The following is a 21149-nucleotide window of genomic DNA, read 5'->3' as shown; positions in this document are numbered from 1 at the left end:
GAGGAAATTTATTCAGAGCATGTGTTGTCAGAAGATTTGCTGTCTAAGAACTAACTTTTTTGGCACAGTGTGCTTGAGGGGAAGCCTTTGCATGGCAGCGTGTTAAAAATTAAAAAAGGACTCAGAATGTGGTTCGTGCTTATATCACGCTCGTATTGATCCTAGATTTAATGCATCAGGGTTTTCTAGAACTTTTCGTTTCTTTTGTAGAATTTGGTGGGAAGGTCTGCAATTCATACTTTTCCTTTCTGATGAGGTCTCAAGACCAGATAGTTACGGTAGGGGGCTTCATAGCAGAAAAAGCTCTCTGCCAGTGACCCAACTCCTTTCTCGGACACCTGCCCTGGGGGGGAGGGTCCTGTTGCAGTGAGAGTGGTGACTTCTTAGGAAAGGCCTCCCTGCAGTTTTGCTTTGGTTATCTCTTGACCTCGGACTGGTGGCTATTCTGTTACATAAATAAGTGGTGGGGTGAGACACACTTCAGGGGAATCACACTTTGTCCCTGTGAATAACTTTTGTTTTACTTATGCATGAGCTGGATGCCTCGAGCTACTTTGGATGTTCCTGTCACAAGCCTCGCTCACCCCTTTCTTCCCCTTTAGCAGAGCCTAATTCTGGAGACTCTAACTATCCACCTGAATAATCCTTCCCAGACCAATTGCCAGGGACTGCGCTGACAGCATAAACTTCCAGGCTGAACCCACCCACTTGTGTCAAGGTTAAGAAGTGACATTTCTGACGTGCTTTCTCTTCCATTCCTCTAGGCAGACAAACGGGCTCATCATAATGCACTGGAACGAAAACGTAGGGACCACATCAAAGACAGCTTTCACAGTTTGCGGGACTCTGTCCCATCACTCCAAGGAGAGAAGGTGAGTTTATTGAGAAAAAAGATCGGCTACTGCTCTCTTGAAGCTCTGTGGGACTTAGGATATTCGTCTGTCTGGAAAGAGGTGGAGTAAGAAATATTCAGGTGGCATGACTTCATTCATTTTTAATTTCTACGATTGTCATCACACTCTTCCAATTCTCATTTGCTCTTTGCAAACTGGATCAAATAGAGCTGCCTATAAGACAAGTACTGATTTTAAATTTAAGTTAGCATTATTGGTGTTAAGTTACTCATAGAAAAACTTGGTTATTTTGGGGCTTTTTCTTTTTGGAGGGGGGCAAACCTGGCAGCACTCAGATTATTCTTGGCTCTGCTTAGAAATTGCTCCTGGCAGGCTCAGGGGACCATATGGATGCCAGGGATTGAACCTGAATCAGCCGCGTGCAAGGCAAATGCCCTACTGCAATGCTGTAGCTTCGTCCCCTTGAGTTTAACTATTCAATAAGATAGAGCAGCATTTCCCCATCAGGAACCAAATGGTCCCATAAAAGCCTTTAGGATATTACATAAGGCCCACAAGTGAGAGTCTTATTTTTTTTTTTTTTTTTGGTTTTTGGGCCACACCCGTTTGACGCTCAGGGGTTACTCCTGGCTAAGCACTCAGAAATTGCCCCTGGCTTGGGGGGACCATATGGGACGCCGGGGGATCGAACCGCGGTCCTTCCTTGGCTAGCGCTTGCAAGGCAGACACTTTACCTCCAGCGCCACCTACCCGGCCCCAAGTGAGAGTCTTATAAATGGAAGGTCCATAGCACAACACTAGGGATCTAACCTCTTGGGGGCCATGGGAAGGAAACAAGTTTGGAAGAGGTCTGGATTGGGAAAAGTTGAAAATTGTGTAGGGAAAAACTAACTCACAGTTGGGAGGTAATCTAGAGAGTCCATGAGTCAGAAAGGTCCTAGATGGCCATGGGGAATTTTATTATATAGTACTTATTTAAATAATAGTCTTCCAGGACTATATGAACCAACCTTAACAAATGAGCACCTAGTCCTAACAGCTTTGATTACAAAGGCTCATAAAAGGAATTTAAAGCAATGGGACATGACAGCAGATGAGTGGCTTAAGAAACTGTGCTACATATGCACAATGGAATACTATGCAGCTGTCAGGAAAAAATGAAGTCATGAGAATTTCCTATACATGGATGGACATGGAAACTATTATGCTGAGTGAAATAAGTCAGGGGGAGAGAGTTAGACACAGAATAGTCTCATCTATGGGTTTTATGAAAAATAAAAGACATTGTAATTAATACCCAGAGACAATAGAAATGAGGTCTGGAAGGACTGGCCCACTCTATGAAGCTTGCCACAAAGAGTGGTGAGTTCAGTTAGAGAAATAACTCTACTGACAACTATCATGACAGTGTAGTGAGTGAGAGAAATAGAATGCCTGTCTTGAATACAGGCAGGGAATGGGGAGGAGGGAGACAGGGGACACTTGTGGAGGAAATGCTGCACTGGTGAAGGGGGTGTTCTTTTTGTAACTGAAACACAACTACAAACTTGTTTGTAATTATGGTGCTTAAACAAAGATACTTAACAAAATAAACAGTGGGACAAGGATTGGAAGAAGCCCAAAGGGCTCAAGTATATGTCTTGTATGCAGAATCTGGCACTTCAAGGACCTTCAGCACCATGGGGGTGGCCCTGGTATCCTTCCTGTTAAATAGACCTTACCCCCCCAAATTAAAAAAAAATTGGGGGGGGGCCGGAGAGATAGCATGGAGGTAAGGCGTTTGCCTCTCATGCAGGAGGTCATCGGTTCGAATCCCGGCGTCCCATATATGGTCCTCCCGTGCCTGCCAGGAGCAATTTCTGAGCCTGGAGCCAGGAATAACCCCTGAGCACTGCCGGGTGTGACCCAAAAACCACAAAAAAAAAAAAAAAAAAAAAAAAAATTGGGGGGGGGTTTGAGTCACACCCGGTGATGCTCAGGGGTTACTCCTGGCTATGTGCTCAGAAATTGCTCCTGGATTGGGGGACCATATGGAACATCGGGGGATTGAACTGTGGTCTGTCCTAGTACATGCAATACAGACGCCCTACCTCTTGCACGACTGCTTCGGCCCCTTTTTATTAAAAAAAAAACAAAAAACTTTTAAAGGATTTTAATAAGATGACACATTAATATGAAATGGAAAAGTAATGCTATTTCCCTCAGTTTCTCCTCTTCCTCCCTAATTCTACTCTGAGAACTTCCACAAACTGTGGTCTTCTTTGGAAAGATAGGGACCATGTTTAGAGGTAGGTGCCAGATATATTAGAAACCTGTGGGTTGCGGTTCTCCTGGGAATTTGGAGAAAACACATTTTCATAGTTAGTTCCTTCTTGACTAGAGTATGCTGGCTGTTCTTATAGCAATTTAGTGATATTGCTGGTATTTTGGGAAGAGGGCCTTTTTTTTTTCCTGATGGGTGACCTACTAGTTAATGAAGCAGCCATTTTGTTTAAAAAAAATCCTTTGCTCCTAGGTGTGCTTTGCATGACTCTTACTTTAGTTCTGTGGGAGTCCTCTCTTGTGTGATTATTCAGGATTAAATGTAGAACCAGTGTGGTTTTATTTTGTTTATATTGCCATTCTGTAAGTCATTTGCCTTATTCCTGATCTAAGGTATGGCTTTCTAAGGACTGAAGCATGGGGTAGGTCTGATTTTTAGCTGGACTGGGTTGGGGAGGGAACATAAATGATGGACACTAACCCAGGCCATGTGAATACCTAGTGTTACAAAAGCAGAATTTGCCATGGGGTAAGTCTGCTTAGTATGAACTTGTTTTAATGGCTTTGGACCAAGATACTGGACCAGGAATAACAACATTTCTGGGCACAACACTGAGCACCACAGGGAATTTTTATGATGGGAAGAGAGACTCACCCTTTTAATCAAAGTACACAGGGGCAAAGAGTTATCTCTTGTGCTTGTCTAAACTGCTAAGACTGCTTACTCATATACCATGATATCCATTAGTGTCATTTCAGAACAATTTTTTTTTTTTATACCTGCAGACCAGCAGTTGAGAACTACTCCTTTCAGAAACTAAGTGGATACAAGCTACATTTCCTCCAAGTTTTTATTTTAACCAGGACTCTTGATCAGGCAGTGTTTTTCAAGAGGTGGCCTGTCTGCCTTCTAGAGGCAAACCTGGGACTCTGTTTAATGGCATATAGTCAGGTGACGTCTAGGTATTCTTAAGTTTGAGAACACTTGGGGAGAGGTAGGCCAGAGGAGTTCAAGTGTATCTTTTTCCCTTGCTATATAGTTCATCATTCATTGCTGTTCATCTATTTATTCACTTACTGCCTCAATTTAAACTAATATTTATGCATGGTTCTAGTATATGCCAGGAAATGTTCTAAGTACTTAGAATATAGCAGTGAACAAGACAAGAAACATAGGTTCTTGGCTTGATGAGGAAACTATAGAAAACAGTAATTAAAATATATAGAAGATAAGCTAGGTGCTGTGGAGAAAAAGGGAAGAAAAGGTGGTAGTTTTCATTAGGACAGACAAGAAAACTCATTGGCAAGTCAGCATTTGAGCCTTAAAGTAGTAAAGGAAAGGACCATACCTCCATCTAGTGATGAGCTTTCCAAGGTAGACTGGATAGTTCAGCGTTAGGAACCTGGCAGCTTTCCTGAGCCTATCTCAAAAAATCCAAGCTGTGTGCCAGAGTGGAACAGATGAAGGGATGGTAGAAGCAGGTAGGTAGTAAGGTCAGAGAAGTAACAGCTGGCAGAAGAGCTGGTGATGGCAGATTTTGTGGTGCTCACCCAAACCCCCAACATGGAAATTCACCAGCTGCTTTTACCCCCTGAGTCTTGTCTTCTGAAAATCCAAATATTTCACATTGAGCTGCAATAAAGGACATGGCTGTTGCCTCTGGTTGAACCTCTTGAGTCTCTTTCCATGGAAATGTCATCATCTTCTTTTTCTTGTCTGCCAGCATTATCTCACAGGGACTAACGGGCAAGGGGAGTTCTGACAATACTTCAGTCTCTCAGATTTCTGAGCGCTCTTTTTCCTTAAAATGCAGTACTTTGGGGCTGGAGAGATAGCATGGAGGTAAAGCGTTTGCCTTTCATGCAGGAGATCATCGGTTCAAATCCTGGCACCCCATATGGTCCCACATGCCTGCCAGGAGCAATTTCTGAGCCTGGAGCCAGGAATAACCCCTGAGCACTGCCGGGTTTGACCCAAAAACCACCAAAAAAAAAAAAAAAATGCAGTACTGTGATCCAAAGGAAATCGAAGAGTTGGATTGCAGTATTTAGGGTCGTGACATATAAATAATCATGAGATAGTTCTATTACCCTGTGGAGCTTATATCAGATTCTTGAATAAAATGCCTCTAAGTATCTATGTTCTAAGGATGGCTACTTCATTTTGGATTATCTGTTGCATTGTCCTAAACTCTTGTCTTACTTCTTTTTATTGTTTTTAATTTTGATCTTATCTATACCATCTCTCTCTATCCTTCATTTAAGCTATTCTTGTTTTGTTTAGTTATTGAGGCTATACCTAGTAGCTAGTACTCAGGAACGATACCCAGATCCAAGGCTGGGGAGGTGGGGTGTTCAGGTGCTAGATTACATATCATGCACACTAGCCTTTGAGCTGTTTGGCCCCAAGACTTTGAATTTTTATTGTTGGGGAGAGGATAGAGGAGTTGAGCAAACACAGTTTTGCTCAGGGGTAAGCTTTCTGGCTCTTACTCAGGAGTGAGCCCAAGCCCATTGGGTGCTGGGGGGACTATATGCAGTTGGTTACATGACAAGGCTAGTAGTGACTCCTTTATACCTTCTCCAGCCTAGCCTTTTGACTTCTAAAGAAAAGCCAATACTGGGGCCAGAGTGATAGCTCAGCAGTAGGGCCTTTGCTTTGCACAAGGTTGAACTGGGACAGACCTGGGTTTGATCCCCAGCTCCCCATATGTTTCCCCAAACCTGCCAGGAGTGCAGAGCCAGGAATAAACCCTGGGCACTGTGGCCAAAAAAGACAGGAAGGAAAGAAGGGAGGAAGGAAAGAAAGGAGAGAGGAAGGGAAGGAGGGAGGGAGGAAGGAAGGAAAGAGGGAAGGAAGGAAAGGAAGGAAGACCAATACTGATTTATTTGGATTCTAAGTAAGAGGAGGATATATTGGGGGCCAAATTATAGTGCCAGAGCAGTATTAAAGTGGGTGCGGCATTTATCTTACACACAGCCAACCTTGGTTCGATTCCTGGCACCCCATTTTGATCCCTGGGCTCAGAGACAGGAATCTGCCATGAGGACAGCTGGATAAGGCCCCAAAACAAACAGAAAAATAGCTTCCAGGTTCAGAGAGAGCTTACTAGACCAAGCACAAACTTTGCACACAGACTGTGTGTACTTGGGTTGGGTCCTCGGGTCCTCAGCTTTACAGGGTTACCCAGCACCACCAGGTGTGGCCCTGAAACTGTTTTAATTGTGGGACTCAAATACAGTTTATTCTTGTAGAGATATATGTAGTTTTTGGTTTTGTATTTTTACTTCTAGGTAGTTTGCTGGGTTTTGTTTTTTATTGGGGGGAGTTGTTTGTGATCAACATCTGATGATGTTCAGGGGTCACTCCTGGTGATGCTCAGGGGACTGACCATATGGGATGCTGGGGATCGAACCTGGGTCAGTGGCATACAATGCAAGTGCCCTGCTCACTCTATTGTTATTCAATCCCTGTTGGTGGGGGTAAGGAGTGTTTTTATTCTTTTGTGAGCGACATTAAATGATATGTGGTTACACCAGGCTCTGTGCTTAGGGTTTACTTCTGGTGGTTCTCTAGCAGCTATTCAGTGTTTCCAGCGGCTCTCAGGCGTTACTCCTGGCTCTTAGAAGTTGCTCAGAAGTTACTCCTGGCAGGCTCGGGATCAAACTGGGATCCATTCTGTATTACCCGCATGCAAGGCAAACACCTCACCATTGTACTATTGCTCCAGCCCCAAAACTGGGCTTCTTGTATGCAAAGCAAGTGCTCAGCCCATTGAGCTGTCTTTCTATCTTTTGCCATCTCTCTATAGACCCCCTGCTTCCTATAATTTTACCACAAACTAAGCACAAAGAATGTGTTGCCTTTTTAGTTTAAGTTAAGATACAATAACCACTAATAACTATATTGCAATATAAAATGAAATAGCAATTCTATGAGGTTGAATAATATGTTACCGTAAATGAACAATTAAGTACTGATATCTCTTCTACCATTATTTCTATATCAGAATTCGGAAATAGGTTCAAAACAATGATTCCAGTCTATATAGCTGGACAGGAACTAGAATTCAAGACTGCCAGGTGCCAAATTCCATTGTTCTACCATCCCTTAGTAAGTGATGAACAATTGAAGGATGGAATCGTTTTTTCATCTTACTTAAATACTTTTGTCTTTAATTGGGAACCTCTCCTGCTTAGAATCAACAATGCTGTCAATAATGTCATGCCCAAAATACTACTAAAATATTTCCCCTGAATATATAATATATATTATTATATATTATATATATATTATATATAATATATAATATATATAATATATATATATATAGGTAATATACCAAAAGTTCAAACAGTTGAAAGTATTGTTTAAGGTTAATAGTTTTTCCATGTCCTCACAGCTGTTCTGGAAAATAATTCCTTATAGTTGACAATCTGTTAGGTTTTTGCCATAGATCCCAGTGGACACTTGAATTCTCTTTGAATTATTTTTCCCTTATAATTTATTATCTGGATTCTTCTAGAGAAGATTATATGAAAGTAAAACTATCATCAGTCAACCAGAGAAAAGGAGTAAGAGCAAGAACAGCTGTGGTCCAAGTTTTAGAGGAAGACATGACTTTTTTAATGGTAGTTAATTCTTTGTTGTTGTTTTGGTCTGTTTGCTTTTTGGGCCACACAGCTGTTGTTGGCTTGTATGCTTTTTGGGCCACACCCACCCAGTCAACCCTCGGGGTTGACTCCTGGCTCTGCACTGAAGAATTACTGCTGGAGTTGTTTGGGGGACAATATGGGATGCCAGGAATTGAAAAGTCCTGCAAGGCAAATGCCCTGCCCTACCCTCTGTACTATCTTCCCAAGCCTAATTCTTTGCTTTAAGGGTCCTACTTGGGGGCTACCTCATGTTTCCCAGTGCTATGCTGGCAATGAATCACCTCCCTTGTTTATGTGAGGATCAACCAAGACTCGCCGGCCTGCCCATCGTTTTGCCTTTACCTTGGGTTCTGATTCTTTCTTCTGTATTAGCCTCAGAACCTGAGCCAAAGTGATTATATCTAATCACACTCTCCTTAGCATATGTACTCGAGTGATAGAAGGATCTGCTTCAGCATTGCCTTTGCTCAGCTTGTAGACTCCAACTAATGCCTCTTTGTGGCACTGAATTGTTCTCCTTTCTGGATTGAACTATGCTGAAAAGAGCACAGACTAACATGATATCGTAAAATAGGGTTTCTCTCAGCATTAAGTTCAGAATTCCTTCATTTGGGGTAAAGTGTCAGAGGACACTCTCAGCTCCTTTTGTAGATACTGATATGTGGTAGCTCCCAGTCTGTGGCTACGGATTGGGAGCCTTGGCGGGAGACAGCAGACCTTTATAGGAAACTATAAAGCTGCCTTTTGCGTGCTCACTATTGAACTAAAGTGTGTGAGGCTGTAGAGGGCTATTAGGCACACGGGACGGTGTCTGCTCTTGAGGTTTTTCTCTCTTTGAGAGAGAACAGTGTTTCTCAATACAGGGAACATAATGATTCTTAAGGTTGAAAATTAGTCACTGCTTAGTCACTCATAGTTCCGTGATGGGCAATCCCAGTTACAGTTGTTTCTGCATTGGTATTTATTTTCACACCTGTCTTTTACACCACTGCCCAAAACGTACCAGTAAGCTACTTTCTTTGGTTATATTCCTTCCTTTTATTCCTGGCACACGGCAGTAGTAGAGAGTTATAACTGCAAAAGAAGCAGCTGCTTCTCTACCTGGCCACATTATACTCGAAAAGGCTCATTTTAGTGGATGCAGTATTTTTGTTGTTATTGTTGTTGTTTTGGTTTTTGGGTCACACAGGGCAGTTCTTGGCTCTACGCTCAGAATTCGCTCCTGGCAGGCTCGGGAGATCATATGGGATGCTGGGATTCGAACCACTGTCCTTCTGCATGCAAGGCAAATGCCCTACTTCCGTGCCGTGGATGCAGTTTAAGAAAGGTAATTCAATAACACTTCCTACATCCTGTCTAGGCTGCTGGGTGCTGGAGAGAGTGTACAGCGGGTAAGGCAAGGGCTTTGCACACTGCCAACCTGGGTTTTATTCCCGACATCACGTGTGGCTCCCGGAAATGATCTCTGAATGCAGAACTAGGAATAAGCCCTGAGTACAACTGGATGTGATCAAACACCACCCCCCCCCCCAATCCACCCACAGCCTCCAACCCCTCTCAAATAAAGACCCTATCAACTGCTGGAACAATTTTCTTTCAAATGAAATAGAAACCAAAGCCCTGCCCATTTTACCTTATTGTTTGCTAAGGTTGTTATCTCATCATATTCTACCTTGGACAGCTCTTAAATTTTCTGTATCTTAAATTGTTGCCTGTAGTTGACTCAAGTTTTATTAGCTCTAGCTTAGCAACTATAAACAGTGATTGAGTTCTTTGTAAAATTTATTTGTGTATCTTTTCCAATAAGGAAAAGGTTGGTTTTTCTTTTTCTTTTTCTTTTCTTTTTTTTTTGTTTGTTTTTTTGTTTTTGGGCCACACCTGGCGGTGCTCAGAGGTTACTCCTGGCTGTCTGCTCAGAAATAGCTCCTGGCAGGCACGGGGGACCCTATGGGACACCGGGATTCAAACCAACCACCTTGGTCCTGGATCAGCTGCTTGCAAGGCAAACGCCGCTATGCTATCTCTCCAGGCCCAAAAGGTTGGTTTTTCGATTAAATAAGGTTTCCACTTTCCCTCTTGCTTTTCTTTCTTCCTCTCCTCTCCTCTCCTCCCCTCTCCTCCCCTCCCCTCCCCTCCTCTCCTCTCCCCTCTTCTCTCTCCTCTCCTCTCCTCTCCTCTCCTCTCCTCTCCTCTCCTCTCCTCTCCTCTCCTCTCCTCTCCTCTCCTCTCCTCTCCTCTCCTCTCCTCTCCTCTCCTCTCCTCTCCTCTCCTCTCCTCTCCTCTCCTCTCCTCTCCTCTCCTCTCCTCTCCTCTCCTCTCCTCTCCTCTCCTCTCCTCTCCTCTCCTCTCCTCTCCTCCCCTCCCCTCCCCTCCCCTCCCCTCCCCTCCCCTCCCCTCCCCTCCCCTCCCCTCCCCCCTCCTCCCCTCCCCTCCCCCCTCCTCCCCTCCCCTCCCCTCCCCTCCCCTCCCCTCTTCTCCTCTCTTTTGTGGGACTCTTGTCTTTTCACCTGTGTTTACCTCTCTCTGTTTGAGTCCCGTCCTCTGCCTGACTCCAGCCTCACCCCTCAGATGGTGTTGGGGTTTCACAGAGAAGAGACCCACTCAGGAGGACTCCTCAGACTCTGCACTTTGTCCTGCCCAGCATTGGTTTCTTCATCCGCAGGCCTTCCTGCCAGTCTGTCTCCACCTGTCTGCCTTTAGGTCTCATATCTGATGCTTCACCACCCTGAAAATTGAACTTCCTTTAACCCCAGTGGTCATTTGTTTTCCTAACTTCTGTTTGGTTGCTTCCTGTGATGACTTACTACCTGACTAGTGGAGGTGTGTTTCTTGAGAGCAGAAGTTATGCCTATCCTGAGGGCCTCTGAGTATCGGAAAGGGAAGATGGCTCCATTCAGAGAGCTAGCAAAGTCTCTCACCTAGTGCTTTTTGAATCTTGAAATTTGAAAGCTTAGATAGGAATTACCATACCATGATCCCTTTAGGTTTTTGTTTTTTTGATGTTTGGACCATACAGCAGTGCCTGGGGAACGCCACTGACTTTTCTCAGGGATCACTCTTAGTAGGACTGGAGGGCCCATATGGGGTGCTGGGGATCGAACCCTGGTAGGCCTCCTGCTAGGCAAGCTCCCTACTTGCTGTACTGTCTCACCAGCCCCCTTTAGCGTTTATTTCTTTTCCTCTAATATTTTTTCAAAACTGGATAAAAATTAGGAAGTACACAGATAAAGAGCGCTGGGTTTTAAAAATTTTGTTTGACCCTTACGTAATGGTCTAGTTGTGATTTAATAAATACCTACTTCCTTTTTTTTTTTTTTTTTTTGGTTTATGTGCCGTACTTACTGGCAGTGCTCAGGGCTGACCTGTAATTTTGTACTCAGGGGCCACTCCTGGTAAGCTCAGGAGATACAGGTTACTGGGGATATACCCCGAGTTGGCTGCTTGCAAGGCAAACACTCTACTCGCTATGTTATCACTCTGACGCCCTAAATAAGCTACTTCTAAACCCTACTATTTTTTGTCTTCCCTGGCTTATAAATAAGGACTGGGGTTTTTTGTTTGTTCTTTGTGTTTTGTGTTTTGACTAGAACCCTGGTGTTGTTTTGCACTAATCTCACAGCTCTTGAGTTTCCCTGTTGGCATTGATAAGAGCTCCATCATGAAACGAGCTCATTTATGCATTTCCAGGCTTACAGTGAACATTTTTAGTTTTTGTTTTTAGAAGCTGACTTACGCGAAAAGAAGTAAACTTGAGCTTTGCTCTAGCCCTCCTTTTACTGTAGTATATTTAAAAACGTCATGCAGGTCTGAATCTTTTATTTCTTTAAAATAATTATAAACTAAAACATATGTCAGTTGTTAGTCATGCGGTAATTCTTTTTTATTCCCCAGGACATGGCCTTTTGGGGGAAATACGGCAACTGTACTACCAGCTTGGTAGGATTTAATTTTGACAGGCAGAAAAGAGACAGGAGGAAACCTAACTACTGAGATTACTAGTTCAAGCCTGCATTAGGTCCCTAGGGAATGGCAGTGTTTTGCCTTCCTAATATTAACAGTCTCCTACCACTGTGCACTTTTTAAAACAACATGAGTTTTTATTTGTTTTTAGTTCACTATTGTAAGAGTTTCAATTCCAGAGATATATGGAACTCATGAAATATTTTTGAGAACCACTGTCTAAAATGGAAATCCCTTAAATCACGGTGTCATTCTAAGTATCGCTATTAGCTAAGGTTGAAGTCCTCTGGGGCCTTTCCTGTATGGTGCCCTCAGTTCTTTTTGGTGGGGTAGGAGAGCATCTGGTGATGTTAGGAGCTACTCTTGGCACTCTTGGCTTGAGAGTTAACAGCATCAAACCTATATGCATACACTTCTGCCCTTCGGCCCATCTCCTTGGCCCTGTTGTCCGTTCTTACTGCAGCAGTTGGGGTGGTGCATTTGCTGCCCAAGCAGAGTTCTGTCAAGTGCGTGGCTTGACCTTCCCTCTGTCTTGCTCCTGTGAGCACGGATGCATACGAGCCAGTGACAGGCCACAGACAAGAGAAGTGACACAGAAACAGGGCAGGGTGATCACTTTCAGGTCTTTTCCATCGTCTGTTCTGGTGTTGTTATTCTAGGTAATAAAGATGACAGCTCTGTGCGATGCTGCTATTTCCCTTCCACATGTCCAAGTTCAGTCAGCTAAACTGAATCCTTAGTTTTCCTCTCTTATTTGCTCTTTCTCAGCTAGAAATATATATAGTAGTCACCTGTCTTTAACAAAAAGAGAAAAAATAAAAGAAAAGTAATTTTCACGGCTGCTTCTAAAAGCAGCTGAAGATTATATTTTGGAGACTAGCAGGGTGATTTACCTAACTCCTTCTACATACACATACAGGCACTCTCTTGTAACCACCACCTCTGTATTTTCAAAATACCTGTGTTCTGGTAACTTGGCTTCAAACAGCCTCCTATTAGTAGAGTAGCACTGAACATAGCTACAGCAGCAGCTCTGTCCCTCAGTTTCTTCACTTTATAAAATAGGGAGAATAATTTATCAGGGGGGTTATATAAGGATACCTTGTATTTTGTAAGTGTTCAGTAAGTGTTAGCCGCTGCCAGTAGATTAGCATTAGTATTAGCATCACTGGTATTGTGTTAATCTTAACTCTTACCAAAGGTCCAAATACCTCATCAATCTCCTTCAGCCACATACAATATCATCTAGTCTCAGGGCTATGTCCAAACTGTTCAGAAGGACATTTCTGTAGAATGAAAATTGGAACCTTCTAACTGTAAAAACTTGCAGGAAAAAAAATCATTTGGGAGGATGGGGTAGAGAGATAGTCCAGTGGGTAAGGCCCTCGCCTTACATGCATCTGATCCAGGCCATGCGGCTGGCCCTTGCGTCCCCCAAGAGTAAGCCTTGATCATTTAGGCTCTTACTGGGTCGGCAGAGCTCCTGGTCATCAGTGAACACGTTGACTTGTCAATCGAACCTGACTGTCACACTCACTTGAAGAATGCCGATTCAGCTGACAGGGCATGTGTCAGCAGACAGTGGAAAGCCACCGTCAGGGCCACTCCAGAGTTCATAAAGCCTGGGCCACTCCTTAGTCCGTACCTTAAACCCCAGAGTTCTTGCTGGCTTCCTGCTTATACTGTTCACATAGTATTGATGCATTAAGCAAGGATGAGCCTGCCCACATCTCAGTCGGGTGTTGATCACATGATCGTGTATAGTTTGGAAAGATGTGGGGGTAGGTGCTTAGATGTCTTAACATCTAAAACAGCTTTTTTTTTTTTTTTGGACAATGCTGAAGAATCAAATCCAGGGTCTCACACATGGAAGGTGAACCCTACCTCCCAACGTTTAGTTTTTTTTGTCTCTATGATGTAAATTCCAAAGATATTTTATTCTTGTTGAAAATACTCTGAAAAGAAAAATAAATTTAAAAAAAAAGAAAAAAAGAAAATACTCTGAAATGCAACATTAAGTTAAAAACATTATTTTTTTTTTTTTGGACTAAGGGGTCTGAATGCTTCAAATGGCCTGAGATACTTACTTTTGGTTTCTGATGTAAGACAGCTGTGCTTAGCATGCTAAAGACCTTTTGCTTGTATTTTTTGGTTTTTGGGCCACACTAGGCTGCACTCAGGTTACTCCTGGCTCTCCCAGGTCCACCCATGTGCAAGGCAAAGGCCCTACCACTGTGCTTTTGCACTAGTCTCCTTGGTTGGTTTTTTTCAAACTTCTTTGGGGGCAACTCTTGTTCCCAAGACACTCTAACATCTCTGAATTTTATCTTTATCCAGAAATTGTCCTGTCATTTGTGGGATTTTGCCCCTTTGATTTGTGTGCTATGTTTACTGCTTCTTTTTTTTTGTTTTTGTTTTTATTTTTGGTTTCTGGGCCACACCCAGCGATGCTCTGGGGTTCCTCCTGGCTGTCTGCTCAGAAATTGTTCCTGGCAGGCACAGGGGACCATATGGGACACCGGAATTCAAACCAGCCACCTTTGGTCCTGGATAGGCTGCTTGCAAGGCAAAGGCCGCTGTGCTATCTCTCCGGGCCCTACAGCTTCTTTTTACTTCTTCCCCACTTAATAATTTTCACGTTGTGGACATGTATGTACAAACTGCAGATTGTTTGTACACAGGTCGCTGCTCAGTGTGGTCATTTGCAAAAAACTCTCACTGAACATTTGCCAGTGCTCTCATTTCAGATATTGCCTTTTGGGGCCGGGCGGTGGCGCTAGAGGTGAGGTGCCTGCCTCGCCTGCGCTAGCCTTGGACGGACCGCGGTTCGATTCCCCGGCGACCCATATGGTCCCCCAAGCCAGAATCAACTTCTGAGCGCATAGCCAGGAGTAACCCCTGAGCATTACCAGGTGTGGCCCAAAAAACCAAAAAACCAAAATAGATACTGCCTTTTTTCTTTGTTTTTAATGTTTTTGGGCCAAAATCTGTGATACTCAGGGGTTGCCTCTAACAGGCTCAGGGGACCAAAATTTGGACATCAAACTTGGTCTTGTCATGTGCAGGGCAAATGCCCTGCCTACTGTACTATTTATTGCTCTCACCTCTAGATTTTGTGTCTCCTCTCCCAGCCCACCCCCATTCTAGTTGCATGTGTAGTTGGCATAGTACTAACAGTCCCTTGTAAGTGCCATCTGCTGGGAAAATAGGTACATTTAAAGAGCACCTGAAATGGGGAGGGGCTGTATAGCCCAATGGTTTAGCACTTGTATGTGTTCAACGCTAGGTTCCAGCCCTAGGACAGCAGGAAGAGAGAGACTGGGCAGTCAATACGCTAGTCAGCTAACCAGCTAATCACATGCTAATAATTAGCATATGTTAATCAGAGATGGGCTGCATCTCTGAGAGTTTGAGAACTAGGTGAGGTTCTGGAGGATTGGCAGTCATGGAAAGACTAGCTATGGTGAGAAATACTATATAGTGCCTGTAGTCACAGAATCCTTGAGTGACAGAGCTGGGCCTGTCTGCTTCCTAGAGCCTAGACTCTTCTTTTTTTTTTTTTTTGTTTTTGGGCCACACCCGGTGACGCTCAGGGGTTACTCCTGGCTATTCGCTCAGAAGTCGCTCCTGGCTTAGGGGACCCTATGGGACACCGGGGGATCGAACCTTGGTTCGTCCTAGGCTAGCACTGGCAAGGCAGACACCTTACCTCTAGCGCCACTGCCCGGCCCCAGAGCCTAGACTCTATTCTCCTCTGCTACTCGCCCACCTATTACAGAGATCACATAGTACTCTTCCCTCATATTTTTTGGTTCATTTCTATTTTTGATTTTGGACCACACCCAGCTGTGTTCAGGGCTTAGTCCAGACTCTTTGCTCAGGGGTCACTCCTAGCTTTCTCGGGAGACCATATCTGGCTTCAGGGATTGAGCCTGGGTCAGCCTCATGCAAGGCGCACACCCTACCCCCTTTACTATGGCTCCAGCCCAACCTTTTCTATGGTTTGCGACCACATTTAGTGGTTACCATGGAACCATTTGTGGCCCTCTAGAAGTGTTCCCTGGCCATGCTTAGGTACCGTACGCCTGTAGTGCTGGGGGTTTGAACTAGAGGCAGTGAAACTCATGCAGTCTCCTTGCTTCCTGTATTGGCCCCAAATACATGTTTTTTCAGGGCTCTAGAGGGCCAGACAGAGTATTTCTTTTGCCACCTGTGGGGACTCCCACCTGGTTCTGTGCTCAGGGACCACTCACTCCTGGCACTGCTCAGGGAACCATATACAGTGCTGGGATTCAAACCAGGTTGTAGCTGCAGCCACATGCTAGGCAAGTGCCTTAACCTTTAAATAATATTTTCCTGTGTAGGGTGGAGTATTTTAATTAATCTTTTTTTAGTTACATACTTTGGGGGGGGCAGAGCACAAATAGCGGCTTCCAGGACTTTCCTGGTTATGGGGTGCTGAGAATCGAACCTGGGTCAGCTATGTGCAAAGCAAATGCTATACTATTGCTCTGGCCCCTAATATATTTATCCCCTCAGTAGTAAATAAATCCCTTAAATAGTAAATAAGCTTCTGGACAAAGGAAACCATGACTAACACATGGTTTCCTCTCAGTGTCTGCTGAATACCTGTATATAATTTGTACCAGATTAAAAGGGTTGAATATGAAACGAGGCGCCTGTCAAAGGAGGGCTTGGAAATTCTAGTGCTGGTGAGGACTAGAAGTCTAGCGTGCAGACTTGTACGATCTTGGCTTAACCTGAGGTCTGTAAATTGAGGTTGTGAGAATTTATGCCAATAGATTTAGTTTTTGCTAGTCTGAGTATGAATACTAGCGGTGCCCTTTTTCTTCTGATGGGCTCTGGGTTGGTTTGTTTTGGGGGGGGGCATACACCACGGTACTCAGTCTGTTCTTGGTTCTGTGCTCAGGACTTGCACCTGGCATTGCTCAGGGGATTATGCATATGCGTAATGCTGGGGATTAGATGGGAGTGGACTGGAAAGTAAGTCCAGGAAAGTACCTGCCTACCTCCTCTATTGTGTCTCCTGCCCATGTGTTCTGGCTTTTTAGGAGCCATTAAATCATGTGCTGCCCTGCCCTGACTAAGAAATCTCGCTGTGTTCTGTTTGGGGCCATATCTGGCTGTGTTCAGGAAGCCTTACACCTTACTGTGCTCAGAGATCACTCCTGCTAGGCTCAGGGGATCATATGGGGTGCTGAGGATTGAATCTGGCTTGGCCACGTGCAAGGCAAGCACCCTGCTCATTGTACTATCTCTATGGCCCCAAAGTAAGAAACTTTGCTGTTGCTCTGAAGCTCTGGCGGCACGCTTCAGCTGCTTGATTGTTGTATCAATTAAATTGATAAAAGTCTATTGCTCTGTACCGCTTACAACCTGGCATCGATTTTGTTGCCTGTTTTCTTGTTCCTGTAATATGGCAGTTCCCTAGCTACCCAGGCCCATAGTAAAGTTTGTGGTTGCTTCCTGCCGTGACCCAATCTCGTGCCCTTCCTGTGTTGACATCAAACGCTGACAACTTTCACAAAAGTGTTAGCCAGAGAGAATGAAATCGTGACACTGCAGGATGGCTCAGTTGGACATAGCGACAGCTTGAGGGTTTGATTGAACTCTGGGAACTTGATGACAAAAGTTTTTTTTATCTATTCTCATCCTAAGCCAGCTCCAACGAAACCCCTGTTATTGTCTTTCTGAGCCAGCTGTCTAATGGTGTAAGCTGTCGGTTAAGTCGTAATTATGTTCCCACATAGCTAAGCTGAAGATGTAGATGCAAACGCAATCTAAGGAACCAAAGAGGACAAAGGCGTACAGGCCTAGGAGGTAGGCCTGGGTTCGAATCGACCCCTGCCACTTTCTCTAGATGGGGACTTTGAATAAACCAGTCAGCTTCTCTGAACTTTGGATTCCTGGTCCAGCTTCCTCCGTCAGACCCGAGGGTGCTGGCGAGGTAAGCGATTGTCCTGTACCTGGCGCCCCGGCTGGCTCAGAGACAGCTCCCACTGGCCATTTCTGTTCCTCAGCCTAGTGCCACTGCGCCTTTCTGCTTCCACTTCCCTCCCTGTGTTTGAATGCAGAGAGGAATCCTCGTGCACTTGGACTAGGTCTTTATTTTGTCCCCCCTTGCTTTCTCTCCTATTGCAACAGGCATCCCGGGCCCAAATCCTAGACAAAGCCACAGAATATATCCAGTATATGCGAAGGAAAAACCACACACACCAGCAAGACATTGACGACCTCAAGCGGCAGAATGCTCTTCTGGAGCAGCAAGGTGAGCGCGTGGACTGGTGGGGCAGCTGGCCCTGCAGTGCTCCGGCCAGGTCAGGGCTTCGCACTGGGTCTGCAGAGGCCGAGCCTGCTACGGAGCACACGGAGCGTGTGCTCGCTCGCTTGCTCGCTCACTCGCCCCCAAGCGGCTGCAGCCCTGCTTTCCGGGCCTGCGTAGTCGAGCACTCAAGTCTCACTGAACAAGGAAGGACCTGAGCCGCCAGTGAGGGTACAGTCCAGTATAGGGGTTGGACATCTGGAGACGTTAACCCTTTGCTGACCTGATCAGCCTCCCTTTGGGGGCTCAGGTGCTCTGCCCGGCACGTTGGGGTTACACCTGGCGTCAGGTGTCTGCAAAGAGCTTTGTGCTCCTTGGATTGGTGTGTGCTGTGTAAGTACCAGAAACTCCTGGTGCCGAGGGTCAGTGATTCCTCCCCACTGTCAAGGGTAGTCCAACCCGGGCAGCCCGTGGGCCAAGCCCACGCTGTTCTCCAACGCTCACACCCGCCTTTTCCTATAACCGCAGGGGAAAGCGAGAGCTGATCAAGTTCTTGGTTCCTGGGGAATTCACTTCTCTTCCTCCCTCATGGAAGATGCAAGTAAAAGGAAATGCAAGTAACCACCTGGGTTAGAACACCTCACCTGAAATAAAATAAGATAAAATAAAATAAGATAAACGGGTGACCTAAGCTCGAGATGAGCTGAGCCGAGGGCCGGGCGTGGGAGGCTGCAGCGGGTTGGTTGCCGGGCCCAGCAGCCTGCATGTGAGGGCTGCCTGACAGAGGCCCAGGTACACTGTGTGTATCGGTGACTTGCTTCCAAGTGTCCAGCTTGTCTTTCCCAATGGATCTTGTGCAGTAGAGCTTGGCCAAAACTTCCCTTTGGCCGGTACCTCTCACGTCCTTTCCTGCTGCTGTGTGTCCTTCACGACCTCGTGCAGCCCGGCGTTGCCAGGCGCTTCTCTCATTGCACGGCTCCCACAGGGCACTCAAGTTCCTGTCTCCACTTCGGGCTTCCATGACAGGACGGTGACGTTGCGAGCTTGTTCTTCAGGGTTGGGCGGCACGCAGAGTGGCCGGCCATGTCCTCTGGGCCCCCAGTCCGACTGGGACGGAGGGAACTGAAATGTGTGGGTGGGTCGGCCGCAAGAAGGGAGTTCCTCCTGGGCTCCCCTGAGCCTCGGGCCAGCAAGCCCTTCGGAAGAACAGGCTGGACCCCGAGCCAAGGCTCGGTCTCTCCCCCAGTCTCCGGAAGAAGACCGTAACCCGCCCGTTTGGTTGCCTTTCAGTCCGTGCCCTGGAGAAGGCGAGGTCGAGTGCCCAACTGCAGACCAACTACCCCTCTTCAGACAACAGCCTCTACACCAACGCCAAGGGCAGCACCATCTCTGCCTTCGATGGGGGCTCGGACTCCAGCTCAGAGTCAGAGCCTGAAGAGCCCCAAAGCAGGAAGAAGCTCCGGATGGAGGCCAGCTAAGCTCCGCGGGGCAGGCCAGCAATAAAAACTGTCTGTCTCCTCCGTCGTCTCCTCCTCCTCTCAGTTCATCTTTAGAGTCCTCAGAACCGTTTAAGAGACTTTATTTTTTCTCTTTCTCCCTCTTTTTTTTTTAATTTTTATTTTTACGTAGAAGCTCTTGGACAACAGCTCTCGTTCTTCCCCTTTTCCAATTTTTTGTTGTTTTTTTTTGTTTTTTTTTTTAAACATTTCCCTTCAGGGATTCCCGATTCCCACCAGGAATTTTTAAACCAAAACACCCCAACTTGGCAGCTTTTTCTGTGGAGGACAGACGGCCGGCCGGACCTCTGAGCACACAGTGTCCTGACCACCCACCAGCTCCTCCTGCCCTGCCGGGCATGTGCCCCGGGGACTCCTGCCTCCCTGCCCCCAGGCCTCCTCCCGGCCAGCCTCACCTCTGATAGACTTTGTGAATCTGTGGACTGCTCTACTTTGCAATGACGACCTGCTCGGAGTCATCGGAACCACGCCCCTTTCTTTTTAAGGATTCCGTTTTGTTTTGTTTTGTTTTGTTTTATTTCTAAAAAGTTGTTTGTTGCTCCTGTTGAAAGACCAGATCCTTGAAGAAGTTTGTGGTGTAACAGGAATTAGGAACAGATTTGCAGCACAGAGTCCTTGGCCTGTTCCACTCCAGCTTCTCTCAGCCAGCCTTAGGGAGGGCCGCGTGACCCTCGTGTGGTATGTGTGCGGGACAGGTGGCCGTAGTGAGAGGGGGGCCACCAGAGGGTGGCGGTAGGGGACTGGGACGGGGAGGAAGAATTGGGTGTGGGTAGAGGTTTTGTATTGAGCGCCAGTGATAATGTTTTGATATTTATTTCCTGCTACTGAAATTTGAATCTGAATGAATCTTTCCTATTTCTGATGAAGTCGGTATTGCAAAGCGACAGATGCATAAAGTAATGATCAAATCTTCCTTTCTTTCCGTGTGTATTTCTAAGAAATAGAGCCAACTGATTTTGTATATAAAAAAAAAAAAAACCAAGAGCAATTTACCTGGTACTAAACTCGCATACCAGTGCGGACCTGTCCCAGTCCTCTCCCCACTCCCTGACTGCCCTCGAACCCGTCCCGTTGTGCGATCCAGCCCTAGATCTGGCTGCCGTCGGCAGATCCCAGCGAAGGGTTTTGTGTGTTTAGATTTCATTTCTTCGTCTCTTTCCTACTCCGTCCCCAGCATTTGCTGACCTCTAGCGTATACTCTGTAGTCTCAGTCCGTGTTTGATTCCATTCCATGGAAATAAAAAGTATGTTGTACATACTGCCGAAGAATTGTCTTGCAAGTTAAGGCTTCCCCCTTTACTATAAGACTATAAATAAAAACTTATTTTATCCTTTTTGGCGGTGGTGGTGTCTTCTTGCCAGGACGGTTAAGGCCAGGGCCCCTCGAAGGCCATCGACAGGTGTGTGTGGCACAGGAGAGGTGAGAGACCACCTAGATGTTCATGAGACCAGGGCAGCTAGAAAGCACAGCTGCCGTTTGAGCCCTGAGGCTCAGCGGGGCAGAGCAGGCGGGCAGTGATGGAGAAATTGCTGGTGGTGCATTCTCATAGGACAGGCACTTTGGAGCTGACAGCCGGGATGGGGTTATCCTGTCTTGGGCTACATTTCTGGATCTGG

General features: G+C 45.7%; 1 protein-coding gene across 3 annotated transcripts in view; it reads left to right on the top strand.

Annotated features, from left to right (window-relative positions):
* The window catches only part of MAX (MYC associated factor X), a 30579-nt gene extending 9711 nt beyond the window's left edge, over positions 1 to 20868 (top strand). For 2 of the 3 annotated variants that reach the window (XR_007493837.1, XR_007493838.1), the window contains 3 exons: positions 765 to 872; positions 17898 to 18644; positions 19306 to 19379. Coding sequence is in view for 1 of the 3 variants with exons in the window: in XM_049770505.1 (XP_049626462.1) it covers positions 765 to 872; positions 17898 to 18021; positions 19306 to 19493 (420 nt within the window). In the remaining 2 variants the exon portion in view is untranslated. Of the gene's footprint in view, positions 1 to 764; positions 873 to 17897; positions 18645 to 19305 lie in introns of all 3 variants that reach the window. The other variant, XM_049770505.1, reaches the window with a different exon arrangement.
* Positions 20869 to 21149: the final 281 nt, after the last annotated feature.

The sequence above is a fragment of the Suncus etruscus genome, chromosome 3 (assembly GCF_024139225.1).
Source record: "Suncus etruscus isolate mSunEtr1 chromosome 3, mSunEtr1.pri.cur, whole genome shotgun sequence".
NCBI lineage: Eukaryota > Metazoa > Chordata > Mammalia > Eulipotyphla > Soricidae > Suncus > Suncus etruscus.
This window is presented reverse-complemented; position numbering and strand designations above follow the sequence as displayed.